The sequence below is a fragment of the Bos indicus genome, chromosome 11, assembly GCF_029378745.1.
Source record: "Bos indicus isolate NIAB-ARS_2022 breed Sahiwal x Tharparkar chromosome 11, NIAB-ARS_B.indTharparkar_mat_pri_1.0, whole genome shotgun sequence".
NCBI lineage: Eukaryota > Metazoa > Chordata > Mammalia > Artiodactyla > Bovidae > Bos > Bos indicus.
The window spans coordinates 18,893,055-18,907,728 of NC_091770.1; the positions used below are offsets into that span (position 1 = coordinate 18,893,055).

At 41.6% G+C, this 14,674-nt stretch overlaps 1 protein-coding gene across 4 annotated transcripts in view; it reads left to right on the forward strand.

The window, feature by feature from the left end:
• The window catches only part of CRIM1 (cysteine rich transmembrane BMP regulator 1), a 209,324-nt gene that overhangs the window by 153,341 nt on the left and 41,309 nt on the right, over window positions 1-14,674 (forward strand). For 3 of the 4 annotated variants that reach the window (XM_070798502.1, XM_070798500.1, XM_070798499.1), the window contains 3 exons: window positions 8,219-8,375; window positions 11,085-11,206; window positions 11,714-11,923. In XM_070798502.1, the coding sequence (XP_070654603.1) occupies window positions 8,219-8,375; window positions 11,085-11,206; window positions 11,714-11,923 (489 nt within the window). The remainder of the gene's footprint in view (window positions 1-8,218; window positions 8,376-11,084; window positions 11,207-11,713; window positions 11,924-14,674) is intronic. The other variant, XM_070798501.1, reaches the window with a different exon arrangement.

A 14,674-nucleotide genomic window follows, 5' to 3' on the forward strand; every position in this document is an offset into this window, starting at 1 on the left:
CACATTATGTGATTAAATATCCTTTTCATTCCTGTTCATGTCATTGCCTTAGCAACCTGAAAGAGGGAAAAAAGTGTACTTAATGTAAACACACAGTCAGTTGCAGAAAAAGAGCTGCCCTTTATTCTGCTTTTCGCCTTCATTTCATTATACATCAGGATACTCCTTATTGTCCAGCTGCTTCGTGGGTGCAGCCTTGGGAGCTCTGGGGCACATGATTCCAAACACTCCGGACGCTCTAAGTACCATCCTTGTCTGGGTCATCCAGTGACAAGGAGGTCACTCACACAGAAGTGTCACATTCCACATGTGGGCACCATAATCTTTAGAATGCGCTCCCCTTTGTTGACCCCAACTCTTCTCCATGTAGATTCCAATCATGTCTCCACCATGATCTCTGAAAGAAGATAGGGTATATTATATTGCATTTCTTCCTGGGGGAAAAAAAAAAAATTGCCCTTCATGTTTAAAACGATTTTGAATTCCTCTAAATCTTCTACCAGAATAAACATTTTTAGTCATTCTCCAGGTGACGCAGTTTCTAGAATTCTGTTGGGTCTTTCCATCTTTTGATACACTTAAAAATATATCATGGTTTTCATATAAATGTATGGCCTGGAAACAAACAGAATACTCCAGAATTTGGTCTGATCACTGCCCTGCTATTGTGTGGCCTAAGTGCTTGTTAGCTCTTTGGATTATACACTGTCAGCTAACACTGAGTTTATAAGGATCTGGAACCAGTTGGTGCTTTTTGCATTAGCTGCTATTAGGTGGTTCTCATCTGTTCTGTACTTGGACATTTGATTTTTTTTGTAATGACATAAATGCAGGGTTGGATTGAACAAGAAATTTCCCTGAGCATTTTCAACCGTTTACGAGCTAGTTGGGAAATTTTTGAATCTTGATGATATGATCTCATACTTTATCTGTGTCTCTCAGTTTATATTAAATGAGCATAACTTACATGTCCTCATCTAAATCACTGCCCTAAAATAAGTTGTACAGAACCAAGGACAGGGCCCTGTTAGCACCAAAGACCTGCCTGTGAATGACTTTGAACACAATCTTCACTTTTTCTTTGGAGTTACTCAGCTAACATCATAACAGCTCCATCTCCACAAAGAAATCTTGAAACTCTTGGCCTGTACCTTATCTAAGATCAAAATACATTCTATTTGCAACACTTCTTTGCTGGAAACCCTACTTTAAACGTGATGAAGTTGGTAGGGTATGGATTGTTTTTCACAAACCTATACTGCCCTGTGGCTCAGCTGGTGAAGAATCCGCCTGCAGTGCAGGAGACCTGGGTTCCATCCCTGGGTTGGGAAGGTACCCTGGAGAAGGGAATGGCTACCCACTCCAGTATTCTGGCCTAGAGAATTCCATGGACTGCATAGTCCACGGGGTCGCAAAGAGTCGGACACGACTGGGCGACTTTCACTTTCAGCATGCTGCCTTCTGGTAGTCGTTGGTTTCTTTCCTAAATGTCGAAAATCCCACGTTTAAACGTTCATTCTGCAGGATTTTCAGTTGTCAATGTCAAGCTTAGTTTCTGTAGTGTTAGTCCTTTGTCCTTTTGAATCGACAGTTGGCCTCTTTAGTTTTCTGAACTTTTTCTTTTTGCTCTGATGTTTCCAAATACGGACAGTGCTTCTATAATCAGCAGGTTCTCTGTGAGCCTCTAGGTATAATTACCCTAGGCACAGAGAGTTGGAATCAATTAATGTAGAGAGATGATCACCTTCTGATTTATCAGTGTTCTTGGACTCTGTATTCCTCTTCTCCTTAATTGTTCAATGCTGTTCTTTGTAAGGATATTTTTGATGAAGACCAGATACTCAGTAGAAGTTGCATAATTCAGTTTTCTCAGTTACTTGTTACCATCATACTGTCTGCCAGATGGAGTTAGTGCTGCAAGGGAGATTATCAAACTACTGTGATGATGGTCGTTCCTACCTCTAAATTTCCCATAAGCCTCAACCAATCAGGAACTGTCTGCCTTCCTACACTTGTTTCTGTTCAGAGGAGGGCAGGTCCCTATTATACACCTATCTGCCTTCTTTATCTCCCTGTGGAAGGCCAAGTTCACTAGGCACCTGCTTTGGCAGCTGTATCTGTTGGCTTAAATGGTCAGCTTGAGTTTTTTGACCCCAAAATAATTAGTGATTGTATCACAAAGCGTTTACATTTTAATCCTTCTCTTGTATCTCTTGAGCTATATACCCATTTTGATCATGGGAGCATACCTAATATTTTTCCCTGAATTTTTTGAAGTCTAAAGATTTATGTTTCATTGTGCCTAATCACCCCACTCACAGTCTTCACCTGGGCTTTGGTGTTGTGAACTTGTGGCCACATGGGCACACTTACATAAGCACCCAGCTGATTCACAGTGAGCCCTTTGTAAGTCAAATCCAAAGAAGCAATTTCCCTCAGTTGTCAGTGGAGCCAGTCAAAAACATCTGACTGGCTTTTCGCAAGTTGAGACTATCAGGAGAATTCTGCTCTGCCTGGCTTTGTCAAAGGAACAGCCCCACGTCCTGCTTGCTTTGTGCCTTCATTTCATTAACACGTAGGAGGAAATAAGTACAGGAGACCGTTGCGTTTTGTGTCAACTGGAATTTGTCATTTTGTCTGCATCAAACAAGCAAAAGTACACGGAAGGTACATGACAAAGCCATAGAGCCTTCCTGCTGTCATCCCCTGCCATTAGCAATCCTGACACCTTTTGATAGGTGAGTCAAATTAAACCAAACTGCCACATCCTCAGTTGTCAGATTCTTGTGATTGTATGGACCCAACTCCCCACCAAGCCTCTGGCATCAGACTGACTTGTCTCTGGGTGATTGGGTAGGTTGCTTTATTTCCCAGAGCCTCTGTGTCTGTGGCTATACAGGGCAGGTAATAATACCAAATTAATGGGTTATTTGGAGGACAACTAATTAATGAATGCAAAGCTAGCTTTAGTACCTGACATACGGTAATTGTTTACTCTGCACAATAGCTGTTTTATAACATGCTTTTCTGAGTCAGCTGGAGCTGGCTGACGTGGAAAGCCCCCAGCTTCCCCTCCTCTGCTCCGACACCAGCCTGCCTCGCGTTCTGCCTGTCCTCTGCGGGCAGACATGCAAACAGCTTTCCTTTCGCCTTTTCATTTTAACCCTTGAATATTCTCAGTCTCTTTCACCTGGTTTTGAAAAATGAAAGTCCTTTGTACTGAAGGATGGCTAAATATGTTCTTTTGCCCGTTGCAGCTACATGTTAAGTATGGATTTTGTCTAAATCTCTCCTTTACATTATTTTTCTGCATCCCACCGAAGTCTGTTTCATATGCATTGGTCCTAACCATCTATACCCAAGTTTTCCCTTAGGAGTTAGACTATATGTATAGACCACTGGTGTCAAGATTTCTTTCTTAAAATTAAGACCAGCACCAAATGACTGTTTCTCCTCTGGGGCTGGTTGGTTGTTTGCTGGTTCATTCCTTTCATTCATCTAGCGTTTATTGAGTGTCTACTATATGCCAAACCCTAGGAGTACGAAAAAGATAAAAATGGACCTTATCCCTGACTAGTATTGGTAATGTGTTGGTAATATTGGTTATATGATATTAGGTTGTAATGCTATTACATTATAGTCAAGCATATCATAGATAGTCACTGAAGATTGAAATCAAAACCCAGAAGAAACACATCCTTAAAAAGAACATAGAGGGACTTCCTGGTGGTCCAGTGAACCTTCCATTGCAGGGGGTTGCAGGTTCAATCCCTGGTCAGTGAGCTGAGATCCCAAATACTTCAGGGTCAAAAAACCAAAAAGATAAAACAGAAGCAATATTGTAACCAAGTCAATAAGGACTTCAAAAAATGGTTCACATCAAAACAAAAAAAAATTCTTTAAAAATAACCTGAAAGGTATATGACAAAGGATGATTTTATTTGAACATGTTGTAACTTTGCTTTTTTAACCCGTAACAAATAACATTTCTTATAACACTCTCAAGCGAAGTAATGCATCAGGAGCATACAGACAATTTAAACTGTCCCTGACTCATTTTTTCAAAGACATATTTAGAATAAAGAAAAGAAACATGGTGGAAAATGTTTAAGAATGCTCAGTAGAAACGGAGGTCAAAATCAAAATCATTTGGATGAGCTACTAAAAATAACTTTATTGATACCAAGCTGTTAGTAGCATTACTTTAACCAAAATGTTTGCCGTCATACATTATGCACTTCCGCTTACTATAGGTACTGTATATAGTAAATGACATCCATATTAATTAAATGGTGTCAATCTTTTAGCATCTCATTTACATTTTAAAATCAAGTGGATTTCATCAAATTATTTGTAACTTCTCTTCCAGTTTTTAACATTCTGTAATTCTAGGGATTAATAAAAGCTTTTAGCTAGAAACTAATGCAGACATAGAAAACTAATGGTAGCAGGAAGAGAAAAAGCTTTCAGCGTTTTCATGAAATATATATCTGAAGCAAGCATCTAAAGAAGCTTGCAGCATCAAGTGCACAGAGGCAGGCTCCTGTTTTCATGTCATTGTTACTCTGAACAGACACTTATCAGGGGCAAAATTGGGACCACTGTTTGCAGGGTTACACTTCTTAATTTAGCAGCCTTGGGAGCTCTGTCTGCGGTATCCTTAGCTGCTTGCAGATGGGCGGGAACTGCCAGAGCCCCAGAGCGTGAAGCCCTGTGGGGAGAAGCGCAGCGCAGTTCTGGGGGCGCCGTCACACTGTTCTGTGTGCAGCCCCCGTGGTGCTCCCTTAAAGCAAAGTACAAACCGTGCTCCCCACAGCTGGGGCCACGCTGTGCCCCTGGGAGCAAAAGCATCTTTTTTTCTCCCAAATAAACAAAGTTTACTGCATAGCTGCTGTCAACCAGCCATATCATACAGGCTCTGTAGTTCGCCATTATTTATCACTTCTCTTCAATGGAAATTTTCCCCTCTGGATTGGAAGGCATTTTTGGATCACAGTGAAGTCATACCATTGAAACATTATAAACATAAAGGTTTCCCTGGTGGCTCAGACAGTAAAAGCGTCTGCCTACAATGCGGGAGACAGGGGTTCAATCCCTAGGTCAGGAAGATCCCCTGGAGAAGGAAATGGCAACCCACTCCAGTACTCTTGCCTGGAAAATTCCATGGATGGAGGAGCCTGGTGGGCTATAGTCCATGGGGTCACAAAGAGTCAGACACGACTGAGCAAGTTCACTTTCACTTTCACCATTCTTTCTACTGAAGCTTTTGAAACAAACCTATAAACCCTACCCATCTATAAATAAGATGTTTCTAGTGTATCTGTTCTCATCTTCTTGTAAAATGTTTGCCTTAAAGTTATACTTCTCTGAAGAAAAGTTCATAATTGATACATGGATCTAGGAATACTTTGAAATCTTTAATGTTCCCTATTTCTGAGTTAGATATTTGGAGACATTTAGAATGGCATCCCACTCCAGGACTCTTGCCTGGAAAATCCCATGGACGGAGGAGCCTGGTAGGCTGCAGTCCATGGGGTGACGAAGAGTCAGACACAACTGAGCGACTTCACTTTCACTTTTCACTTTCCTCCATCGGAGAAGGAAATGGCAACCCACTCCAGTGTTCTTGCCTGGAGAATCCCAGGGACGGGGGAGCCTGGTGGGCTGCCGTCTATGGGGTCGTTCAGAGTCGGACATGACTAAAGCGACTTAGCAGCAGCAGCAGAAAAAACTTAGTATCAAAAAACTTTAACGGTATTGTTAAAGTTTTTTGATACTAAGTTTTTTCATCCCATTATTTTCTATGAGCATGTCAGTCTTGATGAGAGTGGAGGAGTAAATAGCAAGAATTTTGACGGGTTCATTCCCTTACAAGTACTTGTTGAGTGCTCGCTCCATGGTGAACACCATGATAGCACCTGGACTATAAGTGGGTCCCTGCCCTAGAGCTCCCTTCTTCTGGGGAGGGAAATGAGATAGCAGGCTGATGAGCTATCCCAAGTCAGGGCAGCACAGTGGCAACCTGCTCAAGAAGTCACAGCCAGTCTGAAGACCATGAATGTCCTGTGTTTCTGTTTAAACGTAGCAGCCTTTGCTTGAAGTTCCCTTCTACTGCAAAGCAGAGGGTAAAGACAAACTTAGTTTCTTTCAAAATTTTTAAGCTTAGTTGATGCAACAGCTTTTATTAAGGATGAAAGCCCATTCTGCTGGGTTGGCCAGAAAGTTTGTTCAGGTCTTGCCGGCTAAACCTGAACAAATTTTTTGGCCAACCCAATAAATTTAAGATCTGTGGGAAAACTCCTTGTCTTTACAGGACCACCAGAAAAATGAAAGCACAGAGGTGCTCAGACTTAGGGTTTCAAGGAATTCAGTCCCCAGGGGTGTTCTCAGGGTGTTTTTAATTCCCAACATAATGTACTTGATGTCAAGGTTTAAAATTTCTGCAAATAAAAAAAAAAAAATGGACTCACAACTTAGATCTTGGTGTCAGAGAAAGAAGTGTGGCTATGAAAGTCTTCTCCCTCCTTCATCATCCCTGTAATAATGGGGAGGCAATGATGACCTTTCAAGCCATATAATTATAAAATTTTAAATGAGCCATTTAGAATATTGCTTTTAAGGATGCAAATTAGTAATCAGTTGCTTCACTGTGTGATACAGACCCATGAGGTTACATTAAATATGTGTAATGAAAGGTTTATGATGATGACAAACTAGAAAATTATACCATAAATCACATTATCCTTTTTAAAAGATAGCATATTAAATATCAAGTGTTGCCAGCTAGATTCACAAAAGATGCTATCTTAAAATATTTATGTAAAACATGAACCCATTTCACCTATTTAATTGTAGTTAAGGTTTAAATTTGGGGGCTTCCCTGGTGGCTCAGTGGTAAAGAATCTGCCTGCAATGCAGGAGACCCTGGTTCGATCCCTGGGTCGGTACTATCCCCTGGAGGAGGGCATGGCAACCCACTCTCTTTCTCTTGCCTAGAGAATCCCATGGACAGAGGAGCCTGGCGGACTGCAGTCCATAGGGTCACACGAGTCAGACACGATTGAAGCAACTAAGCAGCAGCAAGGTTTAAATTTAGATTAAAGGATTTGTGTGTGGAAGCGACGTGTGTTCTGTTTTTCCCAATGACGTGTACATTATTTACAATGTTTATGCTCAAAGGATATCCACATAAATGCATTTATCCAACAAAAGTAGTCCCTGCTTCCCATTTTACCGTCCACACAGAACACTGATGAAACATGGCCGCACTTTCGCCATCATCATATCTGCTTCTTTAAATTTGATTATCTTTCAAATTCTGCATTTAATTTAGACAGACATCAACTTTCTTTAGTTACATCACCAAGCATGCTTTTCTTATTTACCTTAACATTTTTATTGCTTATGTTACTCTTGTAATCCCTGTGTCACACCTTTTAAATTTCTTTAGAAGATTTCTGTTAAGCTAATAGAAGTTTCTTGTGCCAGCCACCATCTCGTCTTCCCTCTTTTCCCCTCTTCTACAGTAAGTTATGACTGAGGACAGTTAGCCATCACTCCAGGTTCTGCCAACAGGGGACAGTTTGAACATTTCAAATAGTGGATAAACGTTAATCTAGATATTTCTTTGGCACATACATTTTTTGTCAATTAGCCAAGTATATCTAAATAGCTGAATATTTTTCAGCAATGGGGAAAAAGTATCTAGGTGAAACACTGATTATTTCACTTTGTATTAGTTATTAGAAATATACCTCTTAAGGAAAAGGTAAGCAGTCCTTTATGCCCCATATAGTACACAGTATTATACAGTAACATCTAAAACTCTTAAAAGTAAACATATGTGAATGTGCTTCTCATGGGCATGCAGTAGGAACAAAATGCATAATGAAATTTGAGGTGTAAGCTTCCAGTTCTCACATTTGAATAATAAATAGTAATCAGTGGTTTGAAGTGACCGATAAGAACAAATTAAATAAAGAAACTTTATTGAGTATCGTCAATAAAGTTGAGCTTTATTCTGTATATTAGTACCAAAACGTGAAGCTACATTCCGATAACCATGATAAACGTGAAATGGCACGTTTTTAACCATTGCTGATGCTCTGGTGGAACTGAGAACTTCACATCTGTGGAAGACTGGAAGATCAGGGAAGGCGAGGGTGTGTTCTGGTCCCTTCATCTTTGGAAGAAACGTGCTGTCCGTGTGTCTTCACAGGGGAGGAGCTCTGCACGGGCCTCAGGCGAGGCTGCACCTTGAACTGCCCCTTCGGCTTCCTAACTGACGCCTACGGCTGTGAGACCTGTCAGTGCCGCCCGCGCCCCCGGAAGTGCAGACCTACAGTCTGCGAAAAGCATTGTCCATTCGGATACCTGTACGTATTTCTCAATCAGAAGAGCTCTTCTCGGTTGTCTGTAACTTGAGGAAGTGTGTTACCTGTTTCGGGAGGCTGTTTTTGTGTGTTTGTGAACAAATCAGTGGTGTACTGAAGTCCGAAGTATCTGTGCTGGTTTTGTTAGAGGAATCGGAAAGTGGGGAGAGGAGGTATGTCCAAGGATAGGAATCAGGTTTTACTCTTTTGGAAGACGGGCCAGGGCCTTGTTATGACACTGCCCTTTGGGCCTGTTGGGTGAAATCTCCTCATAGGCAGGACCTTTGGACACTGCCAGAGGGAGTGGACCTCTCATGAGGTCCCAGAGATGTAAGCCCTTCGACTTTGCACAGCTGTCCCAGCAACTGTTTTGTGATAACCTATTCAATCCATACCTTAGGATGAATCAGTAGCTGTCAAGCTGCTGATTTGCAATATGGAGCATCCTTACCTGCCTCCCTATCTTACCTTGATGCTTGTCTACAGTTTACACTATGCTTTTTTTTTCAGTAGCAGTAGATTTTATGAATTTCCTTGGAGATAAGAATTATGACTTAAATTTTCAAATATTCTTGATTGACTCAAACCCCATGAACATTCAGATTATTCTCGGGGGAAAATAGATATTTCACATTTGTTACTTTACTGTCTGTCTTAGCATCTCCTTCTGCATGTGTCAAATTGGTTCCTTAAAAATAGCCTTTCAGAATTTTTCTTTCTCATTCCTGCCTTGGTTCCTTCCGTTTTAGTCTGTCTCCCTTTCCAATATGATATGTTTATATAATGCTGGTAGTATAAGGGACTTGGAGCCATCATCTCTTGCCCAGCATCTTACAGGCATTGTTTTTATTATTCTCCCTGGAAATTCATGTTTAACAGGGAGAGAGGAACCTTAATTTTAATTGGATAATTAAGTTGGAGACATTATTCTTTTAAAATTCCCCAAGTTAACTAATAAATCATCATTATTCTTAATCCTAAAATGTGAATGCAATACTAATAAAAGTAGAGTTATTTCTTAGCTTAATTGCTAATGCAGAATAAAGGATTATTATCATAATACTACCTACAACCTTTTGCTACAGCATTATAACAGTTCAGAATGCAGGCTGCACTCAAGTCCAAACTTCGTTTTGGAGAGGAGTCTCTTAGAGGATTGTAGATTCCACTTGATATTCCTGTCATTAAACACATTCAAGGAGGACCAAGTTGAGTGCTGTAGGCAAATGAATGGCTAGCACATGTGTTTCAAGGACAGCCTCTGAAGGAGAAATCTTGGCCAGACACCACATGGGAGTATTAGGTTAATGCTCATGTACACCTGCTGAGTGGATCATTACTGTGTTTATGCAGCAAATGCTTACACAAGGGAGGGGGTTGGAGAGAAGGAATGGACGGGTGAATAAATGAATGTACAAACAAATCCATTAAAGACTTGTTAGGGCTCAGAAATGGCACAGTCCATGACATGAGTATGAGCCATTCATTTAATTCATTGTTTTCATTATATTGACGTAAATATGTAAACCCTGGTGTTAGTTCTCATTCCACTTAGCAGATTGTAGTTTGTCACTTGGGCAGTTCTATACCAACGTTTCCCACAGGGCTGTCATCTTTTAGAATCTCTTAATTTGTCCAACATAAGAAAAAACAGGGTTTATTTATTTGTTTGTTTTTAGTTGAGCACCACTGTTGCCACTTAGGGCTCCCTGGGATGGAACTTAAACGTAGCTAGACTTAACTCCTTCTCTGCTGCCCAGGAAGCCCAGCTAGGGGAAAGCGTGTGGAGGAGATGTTAAGTCTAAGAGAGGACCTGGAGCTGCAGATAGTGAACAGAACGAAGAGGAGAGCAGATGAATGCCTTTTGTAACAGGGAAGATCATTCTCCTTTTAGAGAAAACCATTCTCCTTTTAGAGAAAACAAGGAATTGTTGCTAAGAATTTTTTGGTCCACTTGAACTATGGTGATATTTTAATAAGCACATATTTATTATCATCTTCCTGATGATAATTTAGGCACAAAATTTAGGCACTCTAGTTTATGTTCTAGTTTATATTCATCCAGCCATTTTCCTTTATTCTCTGTGCTTCAGTCATGCCCCATAGGTGGAGCATTTTTCAATTGGTATTCTTTATTGATGAATGAAATAATTATCGGACATTGACTGTAAAACTTCTCAGATGTTTTATTCTTCATCATGTCTGTGTGTCCTTTAGCTCTCTGTCTGTGTACTACAAGATTCTATAGATATCTCAATAAAATGTTTACTGGTATCTGAAATTTCTTAAGAGAATGTGGTCATGTGAGGAAGGCAGTGACCCTAACAAAAGGAGGACTTCTGCCTTTAATGCTGGCCTCCAGTATTGACCAGCCATATGTCCTTCACCTTCTTATTCATGGAGTTCCACATTCATCCTTTTTTGTATTTGGTACCACTTTTCCTAATCAAATCAACAGTCATGTCATTGAGATTCTGATAGTCATATCCTAGAGACACCTCAGTGCTTGGGCAGTTCTAACCCTTGGCCATGGGTGGATGGTGGTCATTGCCCCAGGGAGCTAATTACTCATCACTCCAGGGGGTCATGAGAGAAGAAGGTCAAATCATTCTGCTTAATGACAATACCACTTCCATGACCCTGGGGTGAGCACTCGGGCGTCATTTGAGACTTTCAGATTTTCTGACCTCTGACAAAATTTTAATTACCCAGGAAGAATAAGCACGGCTGTGACATCTGTCGCTGTAAGAAATGCCCAGAGCTCCGGTGCAGTAAGATCTGCTCCCTGGGTTTCCAGAAGGACAGTCATGGCTGTCTCATCTGCAAGTGCAGAGGTAAGTGCTAGTGCATGCCCTTGCCCCAGAAACCAAGAAAAAGACAGCCTGTCAGTGAAACAGTTTTGCTGGTCATTGTCCGCTCTGACAGCACCATCACTCTCTAGGGGACCATCTCTTGCAACTCCGTGGACTGTAGCCCCCACTGCCCACCCCACTTGGTTTTAGAAAATCCTGTGAATGGAGGAGCCTGGCGGGCTACAGTCCATGGGGTCTCAAAGAGTTGGACAGACTGAGCACATAAGAGAATGTAGAGTGAAAGGAGGAAAATTCAGTTATAAGCCTTCCAGAAGGTGAGACATGGATTTGTAAGGGTTTTTTCCTCCCATTTTTCAAAATTGAGGGCATATTTACATGAATTCTTTTCATGATCCTTTCCCATATCACGAACTGTGCTCTGTAAACGGGATTTTTTGGTGACTGGGTAGCGCTGCCTGTGAAGACACTGCAGGCTGTTTCTCCTGTGCAGTAGCTGCTGCTTTACCAGGCTGCCTTCTGTCTGTCCAGAGGTCTCTGCCTCCGCCGGGCCACCCGTCCTGTCAGGCACGTGTCTATCCATGGATGGCCATCATCATAAAAATGGGGAGAGCTGGCATGATGGGTGTCGGGAATGCTACTGTCACAGTGGACGGGAGATGTGCGCTCTGATCACCTGCCCCGTGCCTGCCTGTGGCAACCCCACCATTCACCCGGGACGGTGCTGCCCATCATGTTCAGGTAAAGGCTGGCTGACGTCTCGTTCTCTCCCTAAGCAAGCGACTTCTGCCTCCTAGGGCCTCATCACATCTCTAACTCTGGGGGGAGCGCAGGGGACGACCCCTGGAACACACTTCCAACTCTCTGGTTTTCATCAGCAGTAGCCACAAGCATCAACAGGGCATGATAAATGATTAGCCAGAAACCACTAGACTATTCTAGAGCTCTAAAAGCACTCTCCTAAATTTTGAAGGTTTGAACTCCATTTTACTGATTGGTCTTTGAACTCCATTTGTATAAAGGTTTGTGGGCTTACGTACTTAAAATTAAAACTTCAGCCCTCCACTTTATGGATAGTGTATTGAGGCTGAATGTGTTAGTTTATTGGAGGGGCTTGGTGTTGATTTTATCTCATGAAAGCTTCTTATTTATAAAGTAATAATCGAGAGGGAGAGAATTACTGAAGTCTGTGGCTGTTGCTTTTTTTTATTCCTAATTAATAGATATATGGCAGTCTTGTCAAACGGAGATGTTTAGAGTGACCACATATCCAAAACATTTAAATCATAATAATGCTCATCAAAATAAGTTAGTAGAAGAACAGATTTATAATTCACAGTGCTCCAAATTATGGTTGTCCATAACAGTAATTATTACGATAATACCTCATCTAGTGCCTTAACAAGCAAAGAGCTCAGCACGGTTTTATATTTATTATTTCTTCCACTAAGTGGAGGTCATTGAGTTAGGGAAAAATAAACTCAGGCATATTTTCATTTGGAAAACAGACACAGAGATTAACTCTCTTAACCAAAGTAAAATAGTGTGTCCGCTGGCTGGCCAGAGAGACATGAAGTCTCCTGAGTCTTGCATCAGATTTCTTTTAAAGTTGAAATGTACTGTTTGCGTTTAGAGTAGTGATGGTATTTCCCCTGGTCAGTCCTGGTTCTGTATCTCCCTCTGCCTGTGCAGCAGGTACACTCAAGAACCTGAGATCTGGGCCTTTGGCAGCAAGGCAGGCTCAGCCTGGGAGGGAAGGTACCACACACTAGCACCTTGGTCTGCACCTGCTTTGCCTGCCAGGGTGGGAGTGGGCAGAGGGGCACTGGAAGTCCCTTTCAGCCCTGAGATTCTATATACCTTGATAACTAAGGAAAGTTCTAGGCAGCCTCCATGCCCCTTTAATAGTGGGCCCGGTGACAAAGTTTGTTTTGTTTCCCCTGGTTAAGCCAGATGTGCTCTGTATCTAAACTGTTTCCTGGTTCATGTTTTGCTAGTTAAATATGAAAAACCACCAGTGTCTACTGAAACAGAAGATAAGTAAACAAATCTAATGAGACAGAACTGATATGACTCTTAGGGGAAAGAAGAATCATTTATTCCCATGAAGACCCCCATGCTTTAATTATGAGCATGAGAGTGTAGAGTGTGGCCTGCATCTGGGTCTTTGCTAAACTTGGTACTCAATGAAGAACTCTAACTGGTGGAAATGCAAAGATACTACTGAGAATAGATGACTGACTTGAGTATGGCAAGTCAGAGAAACAAATGTAGTTTTGTCTATTACAGAGATATGGAAAGTTCCTATGCAAACACACACAGAATTATTAGTGTGTAATTGTGGATGAGTGACTATCTAGACATACACATACAAAAACATATAGGTATTGGCATACATAAATATGTAGGTATGTTTTCTTCCAAAAATCTTCAGTGAGTTGCCATGTATGGATCTTTCTGAATAGATACCCCAGCACTGATACATTCACGGACTCCTACTCCTACTTTAAAGAGTATTTTCTCCTATCTTCTATTCAGAGATCAGCTATTTTTCCTTCTGAGATAAATGAGCAACCTCTGAATCTTCTGATAGAAGATTCGCTAGATGATACGGTTTCTCAGATTTCTTTCCCCTATCTCTCTTACCTTCTACCTTTTACTTTTTCTACCTTTCAGTTTTTCTGTCACATCTGATCACTCATGTTTTGCCTTGAGGCACATGGATGTATATAGCAAAGGAAATCACAGTAAGGCACCTGCACACACATGTCATTTTTCATCTGACCATTTTCCCTAGTCATCCACGTTTAGAAGAGCAGCAATTCTCAACCCTCTGCAAGTCCTTTCCAACGGGAGCCTCTCTCCAACATTAGTGCGATGATGCTCTTTGGAACAATTTTATCTTTTCCTGTAAGCCATGAGAAATGTACTTTTATCTCATACCAGCCCAATTTTTATCCTAATTATCTTCCTCTCTACTTCCCGCATATACTAGAATGTCTGGCCCAGTTGCTTATGCACATAAGTGCTAGCTGATGTCAGTTTTCTGTGGTATGTACACTTGGTCAAAGTTTTAGTCTTTACTAGCTCCCTGGAGATGAAGCTGTCTTAAAAGTTACCTTCTTAGCTGGACCCGGGCCCACACCACTGTATCTCCGCAGTATTGCTAACTCTCAGGCTGAACACTGCTTGGAAAGACACAGCCCATGAGTGCTGAGGAGATGTCAGCTCTGAGCGTCTCTGCACAAACAGAGTAGATCTTCTGGGGCCCGATTTCCGCTGAGCTCCAGGCGTGAGCCCGCCGCAGTGTCTGCAGACGGCTGCTCCGCGGGGTGCCCCACTGTCAGCACCTTCTTGAAACGCCTGTTGTGTTTGGATGATATGAACACGGTTAATATCTTCATACTTCTCATTTCCCCAGCACAACTTCAGGGCAACTCCCAGTGCCTCTTCAGACGTTTTCAGCATTAAATTCCCTCTCTATCTTTATCA